This window comes from Takifugu flavidus, chromosome 3 (assembly GCF_003711565.1).
Source record: "Takifugu flavidus isolate HTHZ2018 chromosome 3, ASM371156v2, whole genome shotgun sequence".
Taxonomy (NCBI): domain Eukaryota; kingdom Metazoa; phylum Chordata; class Actinopteri; order Tetraodontiformes; family Tetraodontidae; genus Takifugu; species Takifugu flavidus.
In genome coordinates, this window is record NC_079522.1 from 7,580,653 (window position 1) to 7,606,521 (window position 25,869).

The window sequence follows — 25,869 nt, forward strand, 5'->3', positions numbered from 1 at the left end:
ACACACACAACACACACACACACACACACACACACACACACACACACACACACACACACACACACACACACACACACACAGCATGTGGATACGCATGTGGCGCTGCTGTGATGCGACCAATAGGCGGGACTGTGGCTCTGCAGCAGAATGGTGAGCTCGCACAGCTGGAGTACGAGCAGATGGCTGACACGCTGGTCCAAACGCAGCCAGATGACTGAGTTCAGCTGCTTCTGCCGCTGCACCAACACACACCACATCCCCAACTTGCTTACGAGCGCGCATTAGGGGCGTCTGTGCGCACACGCCCCTGGGTAAAAAAAGAAGAGCTATTTTAAAAAAAAGGTATAAGGCGAACACACTTGTTCTTATGAGTACTTTTGGACCATCGGCTTGTCTCAACGTACCCCAAGGGAAAACAGGAGTTCGAGTGGCGCTGGTGATATTTTTCCGCCTCATTGCTCAGAAAGCAACTCGCCTCCTGTCGCGCAGCATGGGACCCTCCAATCTCTAAAGGTAAGAACTGTGTCACCCTGCACTTAGTGCACGCTGCGGCCACTTGATGATCATTTTAATGCATGGTGCCGTCCTTGACAACTACGAGCTGCTGTGTGCATGTTTCTTTAATCTGTGTTCGAGTTGCAGTTTGCTCAACTGTTTCATGATTGCAGAAGTGGGAGAGCTCCAGAACGCTTCCCTGACCACCCAAACGGAGATTCATTAAAGGTTCAAATGGCTTTGCAAGATTTATAGACGTGATTATGTCAGACGGGCCTGTCTGCTGTACATAAGCTAACTGGAGCGAGCCTTAGAGATGTCTGTCAGGAAATGAAGCATCACTTGGCCAGAGTTGTGGGGATTGTATTCCTAAAATTACACTCAGAGAACAGTGTGTTGTAAGATGTTCAGCTAAAGTCAGTTTCCTCACAAGTAACCTGTACCCAAAGCTGAACCTTTTCACTTCTGTTTCCTCGATTTGTGGCTTACGGCTTCCAGAAGTGCACCGCCATCCGGCAAATCAAGGGGCCCCTGAGCAGCTCCGCTAATAACCAGCCAGCGCATTTGTGGTGATGATAATTCTACACGACTGGAGGATAACAAACAGGGCCGCCTCCCAGCTCAACGTGACTCAGCCCTGACTGCTTAAGAAAAGAGGTCAACCCTGTGCCATTACCTTTATTTTCATTCAGCCAGACCTGTCATCACCCGCTGGTCTGATTGTAGTAATTCAAGGTGATTTCCTCCTGCCGTCTTGAAAGCAGGAGGGATTAGGAGGCATCTGTAAGTATCAGGGAGGCTGATTACTTGCTCTGCAGCCTCTCTTCTTATCCTCTCGTCCATGTTTTCTTTCTTTTTTTTTGCAGTCAGTCAGCTCAGGGGGATTTGTTTTGTAGGCTTTCGACAGCCTGTCTTGGCATTTGGATGCCTTGGCAGCATTTTACGAGCCGCTAATATCTTTTTATTGCGTGCGTGATGAGAGTTGATGGAGTAGTTCCTGTTTGATTTTCAAAGCTTTCCCAGCTCTGCTTCAGACAACACGGGAGAGCATGGACGCAAATCAATACGACAACGGTCTGGTCTTACCAGAGATTATTTGAGCATTGCCTACGTTGTGACCAACCAGGGAGGTGGCACTTAGAAAGGTGCTGAAAGTGTTTCAGTAATTTTAAGGCGCATCGGAATCAAGCACAAGAGATTGAAGAAAAGAAAAAGTCTGCATCCCTGACTCGTCTTCCGTTCTTTCACTGCCGCAGTGCAATTACTTGGCTCCTCGGGAGACACAACCCTTGATATTTAGCATCACCTCGTCCCACCTCCACCTGCCGCAGTGTTGCACTCGCCAGGAACGACAGTAATTGGATCTATTGTGCATGGCTGCTGCTTGTCGCTTCCAAAGGACCAAACAGCGGCAGCACAGACAGGAGGAAATAGGAGGGGGAATCCAGGAGACGGTGTAGAAAAGGGAAACTAATTTCAATAATTGCACAGAGCTGACAGTGTTGGGTTATTTGCCCTCACTGCAGTTCACAGTCCAATGCTCTCGCAACCTATTCGCTCTCCAGTAGCAAATCCCTTTTTATTCGATCCCAGTTGCTGTAAGACGCTGCTAATTACCAGCGCCAGCATTTTGGGTTGCACATGGGGATAACAACAATCGACTGTTCTTAATCACAACAGCTTCCAGCTGATCGTTGCCTGCTCAGTAGGTACAAGTCGACGTGGGTTTGGATGAGATGACAAAATCCGTAACTGACATCCAACAAGAGGAAAACCCTGTAGGGTTATAGAAAAGATAAGCAAAGCAACATTGTCGGTGTGTGTCAGATCCTCTCCTATTTCTTCCCCCTTCTTTGATCTCCTCTTCTTCTTTACCAAGCCTGCCATCAGCGCAAGGGTCCCCCATGTGAGCAGGGTCCTGCTCAAGGTTTCTTCCTCTTAAAAGGGAGTTTTTCCTTACCAGAGTTGCTTGCTTGGGGGTCAGGCCCTGGGATTCTGTGAAGCACCTACAGACAATTTTGATTGTACTGGATGCTATACAAATACAGCTGAACTGAACAGTTATCACTGGTGTTAGTGGTGCTTAAAGAATCTGACAGGAAAGGCAACTCTTGCTTTTAGCTGCAGACGTACTTTTACAGAGGTTTACAGGAGGAGCCATAATTGCTATAGGTGGATTTTTTTATTTACAGTCACGGCTGATAAAGTGATTAAAAAGTTAATCAGATTAATCACAAAGGAGCTGAAGTTCCATCACATCGAAAAATGTGACAAATATTTTTCCAATTTTCTCTTTTCATTGTTGTGGTAACAGAAAAATACAAAAACAAAAGAGAAATTATTCACATTTATTTAATTTATCCAGGCATTGCATCAGAACTGTGTCGAACGAATACCAAGAGTTGAGATAGTACTTTGGCTAACCAAAAACCTCCTTTCTGCCATGTAGGCAGACACAACACAAGTATTATTGCTTCCCTCTTTGATTTTCTGGTCCTCTCCAATTGGCATTAGTCTCCGGACATGGAGGAGCCTGATAATGTGTTACACATATATTAGAAAAAGATATGTATGCCTTTTGAGTGCCCATCCTCTTCTCAGCAGTCCGAATTTGTGACCCCGCATAAACATTGCATTGAGACAGGAAGTTGGGGTGTTTGTTGTCAGGGATACAAGCTAGCTTTGGGGAGAGATAAATAAACAGGAACCTGCGAGAGATAAGAGCACTTGCCCATGTGGCCTGCGGCAAAAATGTCAGGAATAATGAACGCGGAACATGTAATGTGACTCTGGTTGAGAAAGACTCTTACTGTTTAGGAAGTGGCGGTTAATCAAATAACTCGATCAACTCAAGCATGCACTGACCAATCAGAAGCTATTCATGGGTGGCTGATTTCCTGCAGGTGCCCGGTTTTACTTCTTTGTTCCAAGGGCTGGGTCTCGGTTCCTGCACCACTGGAGGCTTTTCTTTTGTTCAGATGAAAGAATTGCGAGTGATTGCTCATCCTATTTTGAAAACCTAATAATTTTCCTTTTGTGTGCGGTATATTATTTTAGTCACTCAATTTTCATTTTGTTATAAATCAACTGCTCTTAATCATAGATTACTCACCAGAATCAAGTAGGGGTATTCCCAGGATTGAACACATGCCGGATCAAAAAGGAGCACATAACAATGATATGACCTTTAAAATGACTCTCAGCATGAGTTTGTTCAGTGAGCTGTCTAAAGTGTCTTCATCAAAACAATATGTGTTTTTTTAAAACATTTGATGTGATGATGATGGGCAATGATGTGGTTGGATCCTCCTCTAGCTCAAATTTCAAAAATATTATCATAAGTACTACTAGTACTATTATTATTCCTGATAGCAGCTGTCAGAATCAAACTTGTCTCTAGGTGCTTTTCAAAACCTCAGAGCCTGAGGCAACAGTGTAAAAGAAGACATCTTAAGCAGGATCAGTCTCAGTAAAAAGAGGAGGAGAAGGGGCTATAAGGCCTGTCTGGAATCTCCTGGAGCTTAATCACAAGCATGTCTTTGGGCTGTGGGAGGAAGCTGAAGTACCAATAGAGAACCCATGCAGACACAGGGGTAAACAGGAACCTTCTTCCTGAGAAGTAACAGCGGTAACCACTATACCACCCATGAAATTTCCTTACCTAAGATTAGATCATATTGAAATATTGTGTAATATTGTGATTTACCAGACACCAGCACTGCAGTTATAAAGTCATAAAGCAACAAACTCAGACTTTAATATATTCTGTCATGAATATTTGGACCGAGCGACATGTGTGAAACAGGCTTTTACATTTTGCTGCAGAGGAAAATTTGTCACAGTTTACAGGACGTGTCCTGCGGTTTCATGTTTCACTCATCACGCAGCAGCTTTTCAGAGCAGGACGTTGTTTGTGATAATAGGCAGCACAAAAAGAGAGAATAAAAGGGAATACAAATATGAGAAAACACTTTAAAAAAAGAAATGTGAAAGTTCATTTTCCAAACAAAGTGCATGTGTGTTTGCAACGGCATTGCGTAGGACCACGCCTTTCCGGTGTTTGTTTTGAAATAGACTTTCACATCTGGTGAGAAGACAGACGTTTGAGCAGGAAGCCTCAGCATAAAACAGAGCAAAGAAACCAACCAAAAAAACCGTTTGACACAATGAAACCCTGTTGAGTCCAGGGGGCAGATACAGTATTCTTGCAAAACAGGAGATCTGCTCAGTTTGTCGTGAACATCCAATTGTGGGAGACTTTATAACAAGGATGTGCACTACTTACAGGACTGTGCTAACTACATTTTCTTTTACACATGCTTGTTTTTAAGAATCCATGTTTGAGCAAGTGTTTACTGTTTCCCTGCCTCCCTCTTTATCTTTGCTTTCCTCCCCCTGAGGAGCAAATGTGGCTTGCTAATCTCAGTTTGCAGCCACCCCCGACCCCCCTTCCCACTGACGGGGCATTCTGCTTGTTCAGGGAAAAGGAAACGTTCCCTTTCCTGTGCTCAGTACTACACCGTCTGTAAATAGAACCTGTCACCAGCACCTCAAGTCTCCTCTCGAGAACTATTGGTCCTATCATGCGGCACCTTTACTACAACTTCCTGATGTGTCGAGAGGGAGATAAGGGCAGCATTTGCGTAATATGTAGAAGTGGCGCGTGCACATGTTTTTGAATTCTGCCTTAATGGCCTTTTAAGGCTCTCAAGATAGCTAAAAGAGCCCACTGCCCTTCCAAACACTCTAATATTGTGTTAAGTGCAAGTGAGAGTGGTTGTGGATATCTTTAGCAGATCCAACTTTACATTTATGAATGTATGGTCAAGTCAGTAGTCAAACCAGTATGAATTTTTAATCTTGGGAAAATAAGGCACGGCAGAGGGAGATATATACTTATTGTGCCTTACTTAAACTGTAAAACAGATTTGGCGTCGCAATATGAAATGTTCATTTTGAGAAGCAACGTGCAAAACCTTTGTAAAGCCCAAGTCCTTCAGCAATTTGGCACAAACTTGGTGTCACCGATGTCCTTGCAGCAGAACCCCTCTGTCACTTGCTGCTTTTCCACTCAGTGTGACTTTACACGGTACGGTTTGGAGGCTTAGGGTACCAGGTACGACAAAAGTAGTTCCACGTGAGCCGGGTAGGTACCATTACGCAAATATCGGTCAGGTAATGCTGTGGCCAGGGGACAGATGTCATTGTCGAATCAGGAGAACTACGCATTCCAGAAAACTCATATCCACCATTTTTAAAATCCAGCAACAGCAATGTGTGATTCTTTATTTTACAAAACGGACTGGTTGTCACAAGAGTTTCAGACGGCCTCGTTATGAAGACTCCAACCATGTCGAAGAGGCACCATGATGAAATGGAAAACCGTGCGGCCATACCATGTCGGATGCCCTGTAGAGCTAATACCGTTACCTCGCCTTGACGCACCTTAAGCCAGAAGAGCTTTGGCGAATGAAAACCCCTTTCTGCAAACTAATTTATGTCAGTGCATTGTTTTGTCTTGTCCCACAAAGAGGGCCCACATGTATACTTGGATTGGTCGTAATCACTTATTGATCAAACTATTAGGTAATATAGATTAACGTGTTTTTTACAGAACAAATTATGAGAGGTTCCACCTGTCTGAAGAAACATCCATCACCCGTTTATGTTCTTATCAAGTTGGACATCTGCAAAAAAGAAAATCTATTGAATTGGAAGTACGGCAAGGCCACCATGATAGTGATAGCTCCCTTCAATGTTTTTGTGCGACACAGAGTAATTAGATTAAGTTTGCTTGTTTGCCTGACAGCGAATCAAAGTGAGTAAATGCCGCCACAATGGAAAACATCAATGAATCCTGTTTTACCAGTGAAGAGAGAGTATAATTAAATCAATGAGTGTTTCAGGATTGTGCTTAGCTCAGCATATTAATTAGCATTGGAATGAGTCAATTATAGGAAAATCCATAACCAAATAGGTGTCAATGTTCTTAGTTTTGTAACAGAAAAGGCTTCTGGACATGACTGAAGCTCCAGTTGGATTTGTGGAGGGTGTTCTACAGTGGTTTCACTTCTATCAAGTCACCGTCTTTGCTTAGCTTCCTTCTGCAGCTGACTTTTTGCACGACAGGGCTCACACACTCCATCTCCTTTGCTGTCGCTCTTGCGATAATGATGGCGGAGACAATGCGGCAGTTTCTGTTTTTAGCTCCGCCACCTTGGTGCCTGAATTGATCTGCCATTTTTTCCTGTGAAAAATTCTACAGGCGATGAACAATAGACAGAGACAGAGCATATGCGCATATGTAATCAGCACGTAAAAAAGGTCCTATATTTATTTGTAGATAAATAGTTGTTAGGACTGTCCAGGCACCCGTCAGCAGCCCTTCATCCCCGCTGCGCCCTGATCCACCCCCAATCTGTCTGATCAATGGCCCTGCTGGTCACCTGGCAACCAGCGACTTCACCCAATCTCTACCCAACAGTCTATCGGGCGCTTCGACATTAAACAATATTGGAAGGTGCGGTGTTGAGAGAGCGTGTGAAGAGGTGTTAAAGGGAAAAAAAACAGAAAGAGGTGTACTTGTTATGGTTATTTCAGACTGTGCCATTTCTTGGTTGGCTCGCGACAAATAGCTCTTGTCAGCGGGATGATGGATGTCAAGATGATACGCCGGTGCTGCGGTGCCAGGCTGACATCAAGCGGATTAAATCTTTACTGGTGAGGGAATATGATAAAAGAGGACCCAGCATATGGCCCATATAGGGCATGTACAATTTTTGATATTTAACTTATAATAAAGTGGGATTATTCAACAACAAATTCACTATTTTCTGGGACGCAAGCTAGCTACTTGTCCTGAGCTGATGCGAAGAATGAAAAAAACGACCAGCAGGTGTCTTTGCAAATGTGGCCGTGCTTATTTTTAGCTGTCTAAAACAACACGCCTTGGTGACTTCTGCACTCCTCCCGTCACACTTCACGCTGCATCATGTCTAGTAAACCGCATCATTTTCATTGTGGTTCTGTATTCTTTAACAGTTTCTTGACAGAAGGACTTTTGTTGAAAACACCAACAATTGACAGTTGGTTTCTTGTTTTTTTTTAAAAAAAAACAAAAAAAAACTCAAGTCACCCATAAAACCTTGCAAGTAGATTAGCTATGTTATAGTATGCTATCATAATGCAAAAATCGCTATTTTCTGTGGTCCGGCCAATTATTGAGCCAACGCTGGGTCCACTGCTTTACCATTTAACATAAATCTATGATTGAGGTTGCGAATTAGGGTTCCCCTTAGGGTCAGGGTTAGGACACGGGCTTGGATCCTGAACAAATGGAATGGATATAAATGTCAAGGCCTCACGAAGATAGCAGCACAAGCTTGTGTGTGTGTGTGTGTGTGTGTTTGTGTGCGCGCACGTGTGTGTGTTGTAGACAGCTTGTGAAGCCTATAATTGAGTGCGTCCGCCCACCATGTTGCACTACAGATAGCACAGTGGAAGAGTCCATGAAGAGACACAATGGACATACACACACTCCTCACTCCCTTCTCGTGCTCTTGATGCCGGGCCACCATATTACAACTGCCATTAAAAATATGCCGCCACGGGGCTGCATGAAGCAGATTTCCATGGCCTCGATTCATTCGAGCGTCACCCCTGTGCTGCCTTCAGTGCACATCATCACCTGAATGATGAAACACTTGGTGGCGTCTTTAATTTTTTTTTTTTGCACCAGATTAAACTGCAAAGGAGGAGAAATTAGCGTTGAACTAATGAACTAAATGAACTTTTGCTCTTAAATAACACTTCACTGGCTGGTTTGTCCACTTGCTATATGAGTAGAACGTACGTTTGTGTTGTGTGGCTGGACTGTTGTTGCCATGGTTCCTCATTGTGAGGTCTTACACAATCCCAAGCCTGAAATACCAGTAAACACTAGTATGTTTCTTAATGATATTTTGCAACAAATTGACACTCTGGCTTCACATTTCACTTCATTCTTGCTAATGTGGCTGTGTTTGCGCATATTCTGTAGACATGTCGTGGTAGTCATTTGTGGTTTTCTGTGAAGTGGGCTTGGGTTTCGATGAAGCTACACTGAAGTTAAAACAGGATATCAAATTTTGCCATCAAACTGATATATATATTTTATTTTTGCTAAAAATAAATTGTCCCCCCCCTCTTTTTACTTGCAGCCTTTTAGGGGTTTCCTTGTTTATTATCCCTTCTGTCTGTCCTGTCCTTTCACATTGTATGCTTAATGTTTTTCCCCTTTTATTTATTTAAGTAAATCACATTTTCTTTAAAAAATCTGGCAAAGTAGCTTCTAGTACTGTAGTTTCTACTCAAAATATAAGATTTTTGCACTCAATGAATTGGTTGAAGCGTCAGAAATACCCAAGATATATTTCAAACCTTAGTTATTTTTGAATTCACTAAGGATCCAATTCAATTCAACTTTATTTGTATAGCGTCTGTTACAGTCAAGAGTGTCTCCAGGTGCTTTACAGAAACCCAGGGCCTGACCCCCAACAAGCACCAGTGACAAGGAAAAAATCCTTTTTGATAGGAAGAAACCTTGAGTGGACCTTCAGACTGGGTGGATTTACTATTCTTTCTCTAGTTTTCTCTGTATTTATTAACTATTTTAGTTAATTAAATTCATGACTATTGTGAAAGCAAGGTGAAGGTTGTTATTAAGGAACAAAATCATTACGGTAATTTGATTCTCTAATTTTTGTTAGCCTCTAATTTTAGATCAGATAAAATCCACCAGAAAATAAAACATTTGGCTCAATTTTGTTTTCCGTGAGTTCATTCCGTTACTGAACCATATCAGCTGCTGTGTCATGGCAACACATTTGTCCCCAAAAGCAGCAACTTTAGATTCTTTCTCTATGCTTCCAAAACATCTCTAACTAGTTTGACCTTTTCATCCCTTTCTTTTCCCTGTCCAGTGCAACGCAGCCCATTAAAAGAAAAACAAGGGAGGAGACAGAGAGGGAAGAACAATGGAGTCCGTGTCGCTGGAGCAGTCGGCAACAGTGGATGAGCTGCTGGAAGCGTGCATCCAAGCCTTCGGTTGGTCATCTGAACATATTTAATTGAATTAATGTCAGGTTAACTAAGCTAAATTCACATCTGGCCACAGTTGATCCTTCTCAAGTGGTGATGAATCTACCTGCAACTTTCCTGTTATTTGATTTTAGATGAGTCGGGAACATTAAAGGACGCTTCCCATGTCCGCATGTTCCTCATGATGCACCCTTGGTACATCCCATCCACCGACATGGCCGAGAAGCTGGTGCTAAAGTATCCTGAACATTGTGATTTCATGTAATTTATTTCTTTACGCTCTATTGAGAGTGGAATCAGATGTTCCTGGATCCCCCTGTCCTGTGTTTCTGCCACTGAATAACGGTATTTAGAATTGTGGTTTGGTTGTGCAAATCATTACAAATTCCTCCAAAAATGTTGCACCTTGATTCTTGTGGACCAGATCTCAAGAGAAGAGCTGCACTGCCGAGTGCCGAACAAAAATATGCCATCTCGTGAAGTAATTAGGACATATTCATGCTTTTCTTTCTGTTGTGCACTGTATTGTCCTGTGCTCCTCCCACCCCCCACCCCTCCTCCCACCCCCCCTAACCCTAAACCTAACCCACGTGGACCACGAGCAAACATGGCGTGCAGCAGCTAAAGGTTGACAAAGAGCCACCTTTGGCTCTGGCTTTACATCCTGAATCTTACTGCAGCACTAATCCAGGCTTCTGGATAACCAGATCTGATTATTACCATTACCTGATTACCGTAATTTCAGGACTATAGAGCGCACCTGATTATAAGCCACATAATCTAATTTTAGAACGAGTGACAAACAGACAGGTAAGAAACAACAGCCACTCTTTTCACTTGTAAGTTTATACAGAGACCTTAAATCCAATTTTCATCACGTCAGGATTTTTTAACTTTTTTTAAATTTAATCCGTTTAGCAACATAAACAAATATATTCTACCGGTAAATGCTTTTTTTTCTAACGTGTCTGTAATGCAGCTACCTTGAAATATACGTTTGTATCAGCCACACACAAATTACGTTGTTTATGCTTTTTTACTCAATGAACAATCTAAACCTCCCCGATGGCCCACCTCTAAAATCTTCTATTTTCATCTCGGTGGCGATTGCTTTTGCCTTCCGTCTGATTTGTACAGCGGAAACACCGCGGCCGCCTGCTCTCTGTGTGTTCACCCAGTCTTCCAGAACGTTTTCAAGCTCGGGCCACCTGCGATGTTTACGTCTAAAAGCTTTTGTCGTCTTTTTGCTTTGGATCAGTTCTTCAGGCGGGCGTCTCCACCCTCTCACCATTGATTACCGTAATGCCAAGATTACACACGGCAGCTCGATTTCCTTCTTCAACCGCCAGAGTGATCTCTCTCTCTCTCTCATTTTCTACCGCTTGTTCCTCCACTGAGGGTCGCGGGGGGGCTGGAGCCTATCCCAGCACAATGGGCGGAGGCAGGGTACACCCTGGACTGGACGCCAGTCAATCGCAGGGCTAACACATATAGACAGACAACCATTCACTCTCACACTCACACCTACGGGCAATTTAGAGTTTCCAATAAGCCTAATCCCCAATCATGCATGTCTTTGGACTGTGGGAGGAAGCCGGAGTACCCGGAGAGAACCCACGCAGGCACAGGGAGAACATGCAAACTCCACACAGAAAGTCCCCAGCCTCAGTGCCAACCGGGGATCGAACCCGGGGCCTTCTTGCTGTGAGGCAACAGTGCTAACCACCACACCACCGTGCCGCCCCCAGAGTGATCTCTTTTAACTTAAAAGTTGCATCATATGCTTTTCTTCTAGTATTTTCCACGTTGATGAGGGTTAGTAAAAATGACTGATTCACAATAGTTGTGATAGTGCGCCACGAAAAAAAACATAAATAAGTCGCACTGTAGAATAACCCGCTGTGTTTAAAGTGTAGGAAAAAAGTAGCGGCTTATAGTCCGGAAATTACGGTACTCCCCATTGTAGGATTTCCATGTTCACATTAACGTGCCCAGTTTTCCCACTTGTACCATCAGCATTCCAGGTGAATTTTGTATACTTTTAGTCAGCAATAAATGAGCTAAAATAACTGGGTTATGATATCGATAATTACAAAATATCGCCTGGCAATGAAGAGCTCAAATGTCTTAAAGGGGAGCTGGTCTTAGTAATATAGCTTTACATTTCAATCTTTTCCATAATATATTGTGATATTTCTCTGTGAATGCACTTGCAGTCCATAGAGTACATATTTCCACTCCTCCGTTCCTGCCTCCAGGTACTGGATCTCCGAGTTTCCAGCCGAGTTCAACCTGAACCCGGAGCTGGCTGACCAGATCCAACACTTTAAAGACTTCTTGACCACAGAGGGCAACGAGAGGCAGAGCCAGCTCATTGACCTGGACAGTGTGTGAGTGGCTGCGTTGCCGATGGCCCTTTCTTACTGTTGGTCTCTGGCAGGGATTTCGGCTACGTGCCTTTTTTCCCCCCATTCTCAAGCATCACTGAGCTGTGTAACACGGGGTCATTCACTTTATTTTCAACCCTTTTAAAATCATTTGTGTGCAACCTCGGCTTCCCTTTCATGTTCCATTAAAAGAGCTTTTTATGGAGCATGTAGCATGCGCAGCTGAATTGTATAGGAAGGACCATGTCCATTTAATTATAAAAGCAAGCAACCTTCCTTCATTTTTTCCCCCACTAATCCACATAATATAAGACCGAGAAAGAAATGATTGTCTGCTTTTCTTTGTCCCTCTCAGACCGTCGTATAAATGGAAGCGGCAGGTGACCCAGCGTGTCCCATCGGTGTCCAAAAAGAGGAAAATGTCACTGCTGTTCGACCACCTTGATTCCTGTGAACTGGCGGAGCACCTCACTATCCTGGAGTACAAATCCTTTTGCAAGATCTTGGTCAGTGTACCTGCGGTCTCTTCTTGGAGGCTTATACCTGTGGAACTCATTGTGAATCATTTACATGATGGAGACCCGTTGCTGTTGCTAAGCAGTCATGAGTCCATCCGGCCTTCATAGTTGCAGTAATTATATTTGTTGGCTGGTAACACGTTGCCAGGTTGTGCTGGTGATCTATCTTGGCTCTGTTTTAAATATCTGAATGTATCACATGGCAATAAATGAGTAGCCATGAATAACCGTTCATAGGACACACTTGAAATGCATGATAATTCAAAATTTCAACCCATCGGATGACACGAATTCAATCCGACTTTCATAGGATTTTCTAGTGGCTGACATATTTTCCACCGTCGGGTCTGATTTTAAACCTCCAGAAATGGGCAACACTTTATATTTTGAATCTGACATGGTGACCATCCTGAAAATAACCCCCCCAAAATCATGTAGTCTGATTCAAACACCAGAGGATATTAGTCTTTATTCTTTTTTTTCAACGACGGCTCAGTGCTGAGTGGACATTCTGTTCATATCATTTGACCTCAGTTCACATAGTGTCTGTTACAACTGTTACAGGCACAATTGTCTCTAGACGATTGTCTCAGATAGATTCCGTTGAATTCACTTTTAGATATGTAGCATGAGGGTCCCCTGTGATTCCCTGTCTCCTCTCAGAGACTTAAATAGGTTAAATAAAGATTCCGGTTATGAGTGAATGGTGTGTGACTGGTGATGGACAGTGAACTGTCAAGGAGATATTCGGATCTTTTACAAAGTGAGAGCTTAGACAAGTTCCAGCAACCTCTGTGACTGTGTTTAGAACAAAACAATGGACAGACACATTTGGATCCAGCTCAGTAACAGGATTAAATCCAAAACAGGCAAATTCAAATGAATCTAACCATTCATGGCAAAAAAAAAGATAGAGTACCAGATAGGCATCATAGGCAGAGACAACACAACACACATCGGGTTCATTAGACAGGTGAGGGAGTTAGGGAACAGAGCACACGCAGACGGTGACACAGGGAAAGGCCGATATGAGATGACGACCTAAACATGATTAAACAGAAACCAGACCCGTTCTGGGCTGACAAAACGTGAGCCTGACCGACAGATCCTGACACGGTTGCTCAAACATTACATTTACATTTCAACTCCAGTGACTTTTAAATGATGTCCTCTTCCCCGTTTCAGTTTCAGGACTACCACAGCTTTGTGATGCATGGCTGCACGGTGGACAACCCCATCCTGGAGCGTTTCATCACTCTCTTCAACAGCGTCTCCCAGTGGATCCAGCTCATGGTGCTCAGCAAGCCCACCGCCCCGCAGAGAGCTGTCGTCGTCTCCCATTTCATCAGGGTGGCGCAGGTCTGTTCGGCGGGCCCGAAGGGAGGGGGGCATGTCAGCAATCGAGAATTTAACCAAAAGATGTGGTGACAGGCTGGTTACCAACACAACAGACATTACTGGGTGGACTTATGTGTGGAAAAAGTGCACTTCATTTGAAAAGGATTTAGGGGTATTAGCATGTTAATATGCTTGTTGAGATGCTGCTATCAGGGGGTTGTAGCTGGGTGATGACTCATATTTGCTATTATCTGGAGCCTTTTCACGAACCTTAGGGTTTTAAAAGATTCCATAGACCGCAGCATCTAAGATTTTTCAGATATAGAAAATGTAATGTCTGCTTAAGAAGAATGAGCTGTTTTGGGATAATCAAGATGGAACGACCCACAGAATTTGGCACACCATAGAGTATAACTGCCCCGTCGTTGGCACGGTGGTTTGGTGGTTAGCACACATCGTAGTGAGAAAGTTCTTCTGCAGTCCAATCTCAGGGTTGTTTGTGCGATGCGTTTTCTCCTGGCATCCGTGTTTACGGATGGAACCAGTGGGAAGTGTATGTGGGGGTGCGACTCACAATCTTGGAAAACACAAAAATGATAATAAAACAGTGTATTCCAATTTGTTTGTACTGTATTGTAATATGTTTTTAACTGTTGCCTAAAGTTTAAACTTTAATGTATAAAAAGTTTAGTTTCTTTGATGTCCTATAAAAGGAGAGAAGCTGCTATGTGGAGTGATGCTTTGTATGGACTACAAGCAATGCATTTTTACCCCCAAAGAAGTTTTAGAGAGTCAAATTTTAGAGAGTCAAATTTTAGAGGGTCAAATTGTTCCTATTTGCTGTTTAGGGAGGTGGTGTCAAACTCATTTTAGTCCAGTGACCCTCAGCACAGCAATTTGATATAGCAAAATAGCATCCTAATAATCCATAAATTGTGAGAACATCAAATGTATCTCCTATATTTTGTGTATTAGAGGGACAAAAATTACAGTCAGTCATTTTCATAGCAAAATTATTTTGCCTCATTTCAGCTGCTCTTGAATTAACATATAAAAAAATGCAGGTAATGTCTTTGAAGGGTTTTTTTTGTATTTGATATATGTGGCCCATGGGCCATGATATAGGCCCTGATATAGGTGGACCAATATCGTATAATAACTATGATTTAGGCTCATCCTAAATTCAGAAGGGAGGGGGCAATATAATTCTGTTGAGTTGCAGTATATAAAAAAATATTCTCTACTTCGAATGCCTAAAAGAATTTATGCAAATGCCGATTTGGACATGGAAGTCTTGAGGATTTAGACTTGCTGGTCTTTTTTTCCTTCCACATTTGCATCCTGCCTCCCAGTACTGATATAACCGCCTTGCTAAATAAAGCCCCAGTAAGATCTGTCATCATGCAAATCTCTGCTTATACTAAATCATGCGCAGCCATCTGCAGGCTGAGGGCACCTCTAATCTGAAAACTTTGGCCTAATCTGGTGTCTCCCCCTTGAGTTCCCGAGCAGATCTGCCAGATTGTTGCCTTATATATGTCCATATGCTTCCAAATGTTTCTATATAAATAGCCTAGCTGTGATTGATGTCCTTTCAGTTGGATGTCATCATTCGCTCTGGAGTACCAGATGGTCTGATGTTTGGTGTCTGTGGCGAAGGGGAGCTTCCCTCTAGTACGGCAAGCTAAAAACCTACCAAAACATTTCAGCCCGATGGCTTCTACTGCTGTATGCGGTTTAGCGCCAACTTTCTGCTACTCATCATTTATTGAGCATGGCCCCAGCGGGTGTCACAACCTCCCCTTGTCTTGATAAACCAGCACTCCAGCATCTCAGCGGGGTTTTTGTCAGGGTGTCGCAGCAGTACTTCTTTTTCCCCGACACCTGACGGAATTGTTATGCGTTGCCCTTTGAAATATGACAGCCGTTAACGTTTGTATCAGCAACATTCGTAAAACAGAACAGAGCTGTCTGGCCCCTCCGCTTCAGCATTTAAACAGAACTGGTGCAGAATCTGGATCTTTCGCAGAGCGTGGAGGTTCACGACAACTTATGGTTGCTAAAGGTCTTTCAAAAATCGCTTTAATGTTGGACGATGATTCTGTCTGTCTTGGATTCCTGTGTGACGAACTTAGACGTTTGAGACACTTTTTAACAATGAGAATCTTGTGAATTGCTGCCGCTCAGAAAAACAAAAATTGATAGAATCTTCCACCGATTCTATGTATCTAAGGCTAAAATGCCTTAATAATTGTGGATGCAAACACATGCAGTAAGAAGAATTATATTTAAGCTGATTTGAAATGTACTCAGAGGAAGCACAGAAGGCAGCCTCCATTCTGTTGACATTTCCAAATGCTTCCCTCAGGGTGCCCGGGTTTCATACCAGTTCAGCTGCCAGTTGGTGGCATTTTCCAGATGACTTATGTTCGTTAGTCTTCCGTTGACTGTCGAGAGTCACGGTGTAATTTCAAATATAAAAAGGTTCATGTCATTTGCTCTTTTTTAACATTAGGCCTTTGAAGATTGAACATTTATTAACCTTCTATATTGGAAATAAAGAATTTCCCAGGTGTTGCTGATGGCCGTACGCGCGCTCAGCCGAAACCATGCATGGAGCCCTGCGCTGCCCCCCCGGCTGCTTTGCCATTTGATTCTAAAGGGTGCATATGCTGAATCAAATAATCTCATCTGGCAGCCCTCCCACACATGTTACCCTATTGATTTTTAGTGCTATATTGAGGGGCTAAGGGCAGCAGGGAGGCCTTTGGGTTGATACTCAAAAAAGTGCACGTAATGTGCGATCAAGTCGTGTTGGAACTTTCGATACTCTCGGTGAGCTCGGCTCAGAAAGCCTTTCTCAGCATAGCTATTATTATTCCCTGTATCTACATTTTTTGAACCCTGTGACCTTCTCACATTCTTCCATCGATTCCTTATCTCATCTCTTCTGTCATGCAAACTCCTTATAGAAGCTGCTGCAGTTACAAAACTTCAACACGCTGATGGCGGTGGTGGGCGGCCTCAGCAACAGCTCCATCTCACGGCTTAAAGACACACAGGCGCACGTCAGCTCTGAGACCAACAAGGTGCTGAACCACTTTCTTGACCTGTTCCCTGTCTGCCCAGTTAGCTCAGGGGCCTCTGTGCGAGCCATCAGACACAATACTGTCGATTATAAAAACACCATGTTTATCTCTTACTTTAAATTTAATTTGTCTGACTAAACTCTCAGGTTTTCAACAACCTCATTGAACTGGTGACATCCTGTGGGAACTACAGCCAGTACCGCAAGCGGTTCTCCGAGTGCTCGGGATTTCGATTCCCCATCCTGGGCGTGCACTTGAAAGACCTCATAGCTGTGCACGTGGCATTACCAGACTGGGTCGACAAAGAGAAAACGCGGGTCAACCTGACCAAAACCCAGCAGCTTTACACCATCCTCCAAGAGCTAACACTCATCCAGAACACCCCGCCCAACACTGACGCTAACATGGATTTGCTCAACCTGCTCACGGTAAGTAAAAGATAGAGTAGCAAAGAGGCAATGTTGGTGAAGGAGAATAAACCGCGGCCAACATGTTTAATAAACAGCCTGTTTGGTACACAGAATTAGCGCCGCGGCTATTTGCTTGACTTGTCGTTGGACAAACTATGTGAGAGCCAGCTGGGCCCGGAGTGTGTTTACAGTGGAAGGCCAGAGATTTGAAGCAACACATTCCAAGCATTAACATCGAAATGAGAGAAACAACTGATAGAGAACTAAGTCATTGCACTCCTCAGAGGAAGGCTCAATCTGAGTGATTAATTATGCTGGGCTAAATCGGAATTATGTTTCAGAAGCAAACTGTTGAATTTTTAGGTTGCGATAACATATTGCATAAGCATGGACACAGGACGTTTTAGCACTCTGAACTCTTGTTGATGAATCCTCATTAAAAGCAGGACTTTGCATTAACAATACTTTTGATACCCCATCACAAGACCACCAAAATCTATTTCTCTTTCCGTTTTCCCTTAAAACTTTCCTCTTGATTTTTACCGCTTTTGCCATTAGTTGCCCTTAAAGGCTTATCTTATCTCCATCAGTTGACTTCAAACACTTTTGTATTGCAAATAAGGTATTTAAATGAGGGAGAAGATATAATGTGTGTAGCTGTGCAGTCACATTTAGTGGAGGAGGTGGGGGGGGGGGTTAAAGGCAGGTACACAGCAGAAACCTTAATGATTTACCTGAGCTTTTGAAAAAGCCCATTTTAAGTAGATTTCCTTTTTTTTTAATCTCATTTGTATCAGGCCCAAAGGTAATTTGTTTTTCACATACCTGACTTGTTTCTGTGGTTAACGTCTGTCTTTCAGAGGTGCCTCATCACTTTACTACCAAGTGACACCTCTGAGGAAGCCGGAAGTTAACCGCAGAAACAAGTGAGGTAGATGAAAAATGAATTACAGTGATCCCTCGCTATATCGCGTTTCATCTTTCACGGCTTCGCTGCTTCACGGATTTTTTTTGCGAGTCGTTCGTTGCAGTTCTCAAATATAATCGAAGGTGGCATATCCGTTAATAAAAATCTTCTTGCTCAGAAAAAGAAAGAGCGCCAACAACTACCCATAACAATGTTCTTCTCTCGGAGAAAGACTCCTGCGCCTTCAGTAGAAACAGACGCTACAGCGGAGCGGAGTCAGGACGAAGAGGCACAGCTGGGACTGGGAAATACGCCAGTGACAATGTTTCCAACCTTGTATTACTATATTAAAATGATTGTTTTAAACAAATTTTGGGCTTTAAAGCAGGTTTTGATTTTTGGTTTCATTCTATAGTTCAGTATTGCATTGTAAAATAATAAAAAAAAATAAAGCTGACTACTTCACGGATTTCACTTTTCAAGTAGCCGGTGATCTGGCAGAGCTAAATCTAGGACACACAGTGAAACAAATTCATGAAAATTTGAAGACTCTTAAGCAACAGTTTGAAAGGCCTCAACAGTTGTAGTGGGTCCGAAAGCCTTACCACAGGCCCATAAGTCATTAGCATGATTTGAATACATTTTGCATGAGTTTTTGGTCTGGTGTAATGCAACAATACCAATTACTTGGAGTTTTTTTTTACCCATGTAACTAAATTCCCGATCAATCAACACATCTCTGAATGAACCCACAAGACATGGCTTTCTGAGGGTAATTTTAAAAACTTCTGTTGTCTACAGGTGTCTTTGGACCAATACCACACAGAGGAGGAGATCTACCAAATGTCTCTACAGAGGGAACCTCGCAAGCCGGCAGTGAGCTTCTCACTTATTCATCACACCCTTGACAGTGACGGTTCTATAATATGGTGAACTTTATTGGCTTGGCACGATGGATGGTGAAATACACTTCTCCTTTCATGTTGTAGCTGCGAGATTTCCTAGAAGTTTTGCTTTCTGAGAAAATTGAGTCGTGTGGGAAATGTATGGAGGACTGTATAGGAGCTTATCGGAGATCTTTGAGTCTTTACTCATCCCTTAAATCTGCTCTCCTCTCCGCTGTGTCTCAGAGCAGCAGCTTTCTTTACATCCTAACCTGACAGTTTCTGCTTCCCTCCCCCCTAAGGTGACTGATGCCCTTTGGTTTCTCATGTATTTGCAGCAGAACTCCTGCCCTGCCCCTGCGCCTGACCCCAAGCCGACCATGATCGATGAATGGGCGGTGTCGGTGAAGCCCAGCACTGACCCTACAATCATCAAAAAACACATCGAGAAGATGGTGGAGGTGAGTGTTTTCACACCCACGCATGCTCCTTTTACCGGTAGTTGCTGATTGTATGGTTCAGTGCCAGGTAGAAGAGGAGGGGGCAAATGAGGGGCTATCGGTGAATCATCTGTTCTTATCCTCTCTACAACTGTCCTGACATTATAACTGCAGCTCAGTAACTTCAGGTGATCTAAAACATGGTACAGGAGTCCTGCTTTTTCAGCTTAATTTGGGGTTGTCACAATTAGCACGTTCCTTTATTTGATGCTTAAGGTGTGTGTTACAGGTTTTAACCTAAGTAACACAGTCCTACTTGCTGGTGAGGATTGATGGGCCAGTCTAAGCAGCATGTTGGTCCTTTATATATTGTTTGAGCACAACAAAACCCAAGACAGTACCACTAACTGATATGAAGTAGTTTGCACAAAAGGAATTTTAGTTTCACTGAAGCGCTTCCTGCTTAAAGTACAACATCAATGGGAAGCAAACATTAGGTGCAGATGTCCAGCCTGTGCCACACCACCCTCGTGGAATGTCGGGGCCTCTGCAACCTAATAACCTGTAATGCAAACCTTTTGGACTCTGCACACTGAATGATACTCATGCCGATTACCTAAAGATGAGTAGAATTTGTTTTTGAAAGGGCTAAACGCTGCAGAATATACCAACAGAGAAGGCGAGCCTTCGTGTGTTCAAGTTGCATCTCATCTTTGTTTTATGTTCATGTCTGACACCATACCTATTTTGTAAATAAAAAAAAAACATTAAGTCTGTCTTGAACCTTTCGATAAAATGAAACACAATTAATACTTGTGTTGAATCAAAATCAATCAACAGTGGCCCTGTAATTAATTGGATTAAAAATGTTAGCCGCTTGCCAGCCCTAGTTTAACAACTATGTCACCTAAAGTGACTTCAAATCTATTTTAAATACACCTCGCTGACTTCCTACAGTGCGACTTGTTTAACAACCATACAACGATTAAGAAAAAATTTGAAATGGCGATACACAAATTTAATGAGATTCATTTTGCCATCGAATCGATTGTTTTCAAAAACATCCTGTGTTTTTGGCGATAACATGCAAGCTATTTAAGGGTTAGTTCGGGCAGGACCCATAAGCAGACAAGCGACAGCTGACGGTGTCAACACTAGATTTTAATGAACTCAGATAGCTGCACCACGTGGTGAAAAGGTGCAGGAGGTGCAGATCATTCCTCCGAATGAGGAGTGCGTGGTGACCTAGGAAGAGACCTGAGAAAACCGGGTAAAGCTACTTGAAGGGACAGAACACAGGAATAGACCCACATTTACCACAAAGCCGACAAAACAATCAGACTCTGGTGGTCGGGAGGCAGAGGCTTTTGAAGAGTGTTGATTGGTAACCAGGTGCAGGTGTGATGGTCGCCAGATAACGATACTCAGGTGAGAAAAACAGGAAAACAAAAAACAAACAAAAGGCACCAACACATAGGCCATCCCTTGTAAACAGTTAACAGTTGTTAAAGCACATGAACTGCTTATTATACCTATGAGACACTAACCATTATACCACCCATGCACATGTCTGCCCTCTCTTGTTCACCCCCTAGTGGTAGGCTGCAGTAAACCCAGTTTATTTCAGCTTAACATCAAAGGCTCTGTTTTATCCTTAAGATGAAAAGAAAGTTTAAGAAATACTGCAACCTGTTATAGGGACCATCTGCAGCTTGTCATAATGATGGTCTGGAAGCCATTGAGCCAGATTTATAATTCGATATTATCCAAGTTATTCCATAGAGGAATGTCAGTCAAGCTCAATGAAAGTAGAAACCATCTGCATCCCAAATTTACTCTTATTTATTCCTCCTCTCCACAGTCCGTTTTCAAGAACTTTGACACGGATGGCGACGGCCACATTTCCAGGGACGAGTTTGAAGCCATCAGGAACAACTTCCCTTACCTCAGCAAGTTCGGCGAGCTGGACAAGAACCAGTGAGCGCTCGTGTGTTGGCAGATCAACCCCCGTGCGTCGCACAAGCAGAGCTCACCTGTCTCCGCACTCTCTCTCTTCCCCAGAGACGGGAAGATCAGCAGGGAAGAGATGATTGACTACTTCATGAAAGCCAGCTCACTGCTTAACTGCAAGATGGGCTTCATCCACACATTTACCGAGACCACGTACGTGAAGCCAACATTCTGCGAGCACTGCGCTGGCTTTGTGAGTCAACACCTTCTTAATTTTTCACAATTTTATTTAACCTCTGAAGCCCAAGTGGCTCAGGAACAGGAAAAATTGTCCATTAAAAAAAGACAAATGTGTTATGACATTTTTATCTTTGCTTGATTGTAATTATTTGCACCCAGGTATTGGTCACTTCATATTTGTGGGTATATTATGCATGGTTACCATACATTAAGTATATTTACCATGAATTTAATCCTCTATTTGCAGAGAAAATTTTATATCTTCCCTGGTCTTTCCAAGTTTACTCACACATCGTACCACACACCAAGAACATCTAGATGAACCTTGTTGTTGTGATATTGTGATTTTATTTATTTTTTTGGCATTTCTTCACCAAAAACATGGTCAGGGCTTCAAGGGCTGAATATCATTTAATCACAGAATCGGGTGTGCTCTGAATAATCCCCTTCACTCGCGGCCAACACTTAAACAATGTTGATCCGGTATTTGTTTGCTTTGCTATTTTCTGCCACATTGATCCCTTTGCTGCCTGGTCGATGGCACGTGTCATAGTTTGCTTTCAGAGGTCAAAGGACAGTTGTGCAGAACCCGGCAATCGCCGGTGGTGACGCTACATTATTTATCCCTGGCGGCACATGATGGCCACAATTTCCTTCCCTGCAAGTCGGGGTGGTGGCAAATATTTTGAGCTACAGCTGCACTCTGCTGAAACTGCAGTGTAGGAAATATTGGACGGAGGTAATTGGGCCTGATGGTAATGCTCCTATACAGCAGTCTTATTGGGTGTATATGTTTGTACACTCTTTTGGCTCAGCATTCCACGAAACCTGTCGAGAGGTTGTCTGTTATTTAAACACAGACAGTGAGTCAGCATTTGGTTTTAATACGAACATAGTTGAAGCAAAGAGGCAGTATGTGCGCACAGAACAGGATTTTGCCAACATGTTTTGAAGCAGAGAAACACAAACGCACATTCTGAGGGGGAGGCTTTAGTGTTTTTTGGAGTTTTTGCCGGGGGAAGCTCAGAATAGAGAAGCAGGGGAAGATAGCAGCCCTGGCATCATGCCTCTTCCTTTGAGTGTGTGTGGCAGAGGTAGATACATAAGCCGCTTCCTCCTCTGCACGCTTTGTGTGCTTTCTCTCTTGGCTCCTGGGCAAAAACCTCCCCCCAACGTTTTCCTGTGGCACTCATCACTTGTCTCAAACCAGCAGTAGCTGATTTGGGACGACTCCTGTAAACAAGCCAGGGTTCGCTCACCTCAGATCCTCTCATGGATCTCAATATTCTTGTTTTTTGTGCAGTGGGTCACCTTTTGACCTTACATCCTAATTAGGGGAGAACAAATTAGTTCCACAAGTGCACAAATTGACACACGGCGTCCCTCAGGAGAGCAGTGTGAGGCTCAGAGTCCTTCTAATGTGTACGAATACAAAATCTCCTTGGGCTTTTTCACAGTTTTAACAAAGAGAACTGAGGGTCCTGGCAGACAAGAAGCTGTCTGCAGTTATGTTTCTCCTGCTGGGGTATTTATTTTCTCTGAATAGACAAAAACGCCAGTTCTGGTAGAGATGCTAGTAGCAGCTTGATTCAGCATCCTGTCCTGTCGGACAAATCTGTGGTGAACTATGTACATGAGTGATCACGTGCATCACATACCAACAATCATAAACGAACCTCTTGAGGCCGAGTTGCATGCCAGAACAAATTTGCCGCGTCGCAGATAAACATGGAATTTTCCAGCACCAGTTTACCTCCCGTGGTGTTCTATCCAGTGGAATAAGACTGTCATCTTTTTTTCTGTGCTTACTGTAGAAAAGTCATTTCATCTCAACCACAATTGCTTTAATCTCGTAAAACACGTGTTTCTTAAAAATCCATAATCAGTTGCTTCAGAAAAACACAATTATGCTAATTTACTGTACTGTATAATCAGCCAAACTTACTATGTTGGGCTGGGGGGTTTTGCATTTTTTCAAGTAGGAAGCACCTTTGATGCAAAAAAATGCAATTTCCTTACAAAATTGGCAAAAAATATGTGTTGGTTGCATGTGTTCAAAACTGCAAAAAAGCCACTTTGGAGAAAGTTTACCTTACACATACCTTTGTTGCCTTGGTTACGCTTTGAATCAACACAATGTATTCGATGGATATACATTTCCTCCCCAGTCTTGTTTGCCACCAAAAATAAGCTGTGCTGGTAGAGGAAAATAATTGTGTTTTTTAGCAGCTCTCACTATTCAATAAAAATAGTGATAAAGAAAATTGAACATATTTATCCGTAATTTATCCATATTTATCACAGACCGAGGAACATTTTGTAAATTGAACTTAGAATGTAAATATTTTTGTGTAGAATCAAATCAAATTGCTCCTGTGGTTTTTGCAAGGTCCTGCAATTTCAATCAATAAAGATGCCTAAATACATCTTTTTTAAGAAAAGTTGCTGCAAAAGCAAAGGTTTTTGCGCACAGCGATCACAAAAAACTCCTCTTTTTCCCAAACCACAAATATTCACTATGGAAATATTGAATATTAAATGACAAAGGATTATCCCCACACATAATGCATTCATTTAAAATGCATTTATGTCTAAACTACCAGCTTAAATTTGACACTAAGTCTCAGTGTTAAGGGTTCAAAAGCTAATAAGCTTAGAAAGAGATACTATTTAAGTCGGTGAGTGTTGGATTCTGTGGCACCGTTCGCATGGTGAATCTGCTCGGCTCCTCTTTGTGTTGCAGTCTGTAAAGATGGGAAAGGTCAGCCGGCGTAGGCAGAGCTGTGATGATTCTTCGCTTCAGATGTTCTCTCCGACTCTTTGTTGTGGAGTCTCTGGCTGTGTGTGCATGTGTGTGTGCGTGTGTGTGTGCGTGCAGATAGAGGTCAGGTTATTTTGCACCTCTTCAGATGTGCCACCACGCCGTGTGATCTCTCTTTTATGTCATTGTTCCCCACCACTGTCTCCCACTCCATGCATCCCGCTTGATCTTTCCATCTCTTCTCCTCTTTTCTTTCCTCTGCATATTTTCTTTTCTTTATTCACCCCTCACAATTTTCCTTCCAACTTTGGCTGTTTTAGTGTGTTGACAGCTTTCAAATTTACAGTGTATACAGTGTATTTATACAGCAACATATGTTCTAATTTTACAAAACGTTCCTCAGTGTGTGATAAATATGGATAAATATCTTCTGATTTGACATTTTACTTGTTCATAATTATACATGAAAGAATCCAGCTTGAATAATCATCTCACACCCTCTAATTCTCCTTTAGAACAGTTCAACTGAACTGAGCTGAAGGTAAAATAAGGTCATGTTTTATTGCTCCACCAATGAGGAAATTACACGACTATAGCAGCTTAAAAACTGCCAATAGGCAGAACTATGAAAGCACCACAACAACGTGTCAAACAAATAGTAATATAAGAAGAAAAGAGTTCCTACCTCCTCCCCCATTTAGATGTGCAGTGGTTACAGGCATATATGGAGATTAATTTTGTTACATATAATAATGTTGTTGCACAGTTCTGGTTTCAGATAATCAATCAACGCGATCAGTTTGGAGGTAAATTGTACTGCACCTAAAATCAAAGAGCTGAATCTCTGAAAAAAACAGGTGCTTGAAGAGATCAGCTTGTGGAACCATTAGCAGAAACGACCCCCTGACCCCGGATACACGTGACCTTTCCGGATGAGAGCCTCGTCAACGTCTCTTTACGCTGTTGGCCTGATTTGGAATGATCATCTGCCTCCTTCTTTTGCAGATATGGGGCTTCTACAAGCAGGGATACAAGTGCAAAGGTAAGGAAGTCATCCATTTAGAGTCCACTCCACATGCACGCACTACGCCACGGTCTTGCAGCTGGATCGGGTCAATCAGCTACACACTTTGCACTGTTCCGCGCTCCATCTGGTTCGTGTTGACACCAACACAAAAACACAGGAAGCTCCAGTAAAGCCGCCTTTAAATTCTTTAGTGATTACTGTACTAGCAACCCTGTTAAACGCAGTGCAAAGTGATACTTCTCATTGTGCACTAATGTGTAATTTTGGGCTAAAAAAAAAAGTGAAACAATTTCTATCCGGGAGATGGCAACGCTGTTATTGTCTTGACTGCATATAAACAGCAAC

At 42.9% G+C, this 25,869-nt stretch overlaps 2 protein-coding genes across 5 annotated transcripts in view; one reads left to right on the forward strand and one right to left on the reverse strand.

Moving 5' to 3' along the window:
• The window catches only part of epdl1 (ependymin-like 1), a 119,445-nt gene that overhangs the window by 9,639 nt on the left and 83,937 nt on the right, over positions 1-25,869 (reverse strand). The window lies entirely within an intron of this gene.
• Positions 154-25,869, forward strand: part of LOC130522868 (RAS guanyl-releasing protein 2) — a 31,725-nt gene continuing 6,009 nt past the window's right edge. Inside the window, exons 1-15 of one of the 4 annotated variants that reach the window (XM_057027663.1) lie at positions 157-513; positions 994-1,278; positions 9,456-9,579; positions 9,708-9,810; positions 9,998-10,054; positions 11,832-11,963; positions 12,316-12,466; positions 13,664-13,837; positions 16,789-16,905; positions 17,052-17,333; positions 19,024-19,098; positions 19,445-19,567; positions 21,408-21,523; positions 21,608-21,749; positions 25,503-25,539. In XM_057027663.1, the coding sequence (XP_056883643.1) occupies positions 9,510-9,579; positions 9,708-9,810; positions 9,998-10,054; positions 11,832-11,963; positions 12,316-12,466; positions 13,664-13,837; positions 16,789-16,905; positions 17,052-17,333; positions 19,024-19,098; positions 19,445-19,567; positions 21,408-21,523; positions 21,608-21,749; positions 25,503-25,539 (1,579 nt within the window). In that variant the 5' untranslated portion in view covers positions 157-513; positions 994-1,278; positions 9,456-9,509. Of the gene's footprint in view, positions 514-993; positions 1,279-9,455; positions 9,580-9,707; positions 9,811-9,997; positions 10,055-11,831; positions 11,964-12,315; positions 12,467-13,663; positions 13,838-16,788; positions 16,906-17,051; positions 17,334-19,023; positions 19,099-19,444; positions 19,568-21,407; positions 21,524-21,607; positions 21,750-25,502; positions 25,540-25,869 lie in introns of all 4 variants that reach the window. The other 3 variants (XM_057027662.1, XM_057027664.1, XM_057027661.1) reach the window with 3 other exon arrangements.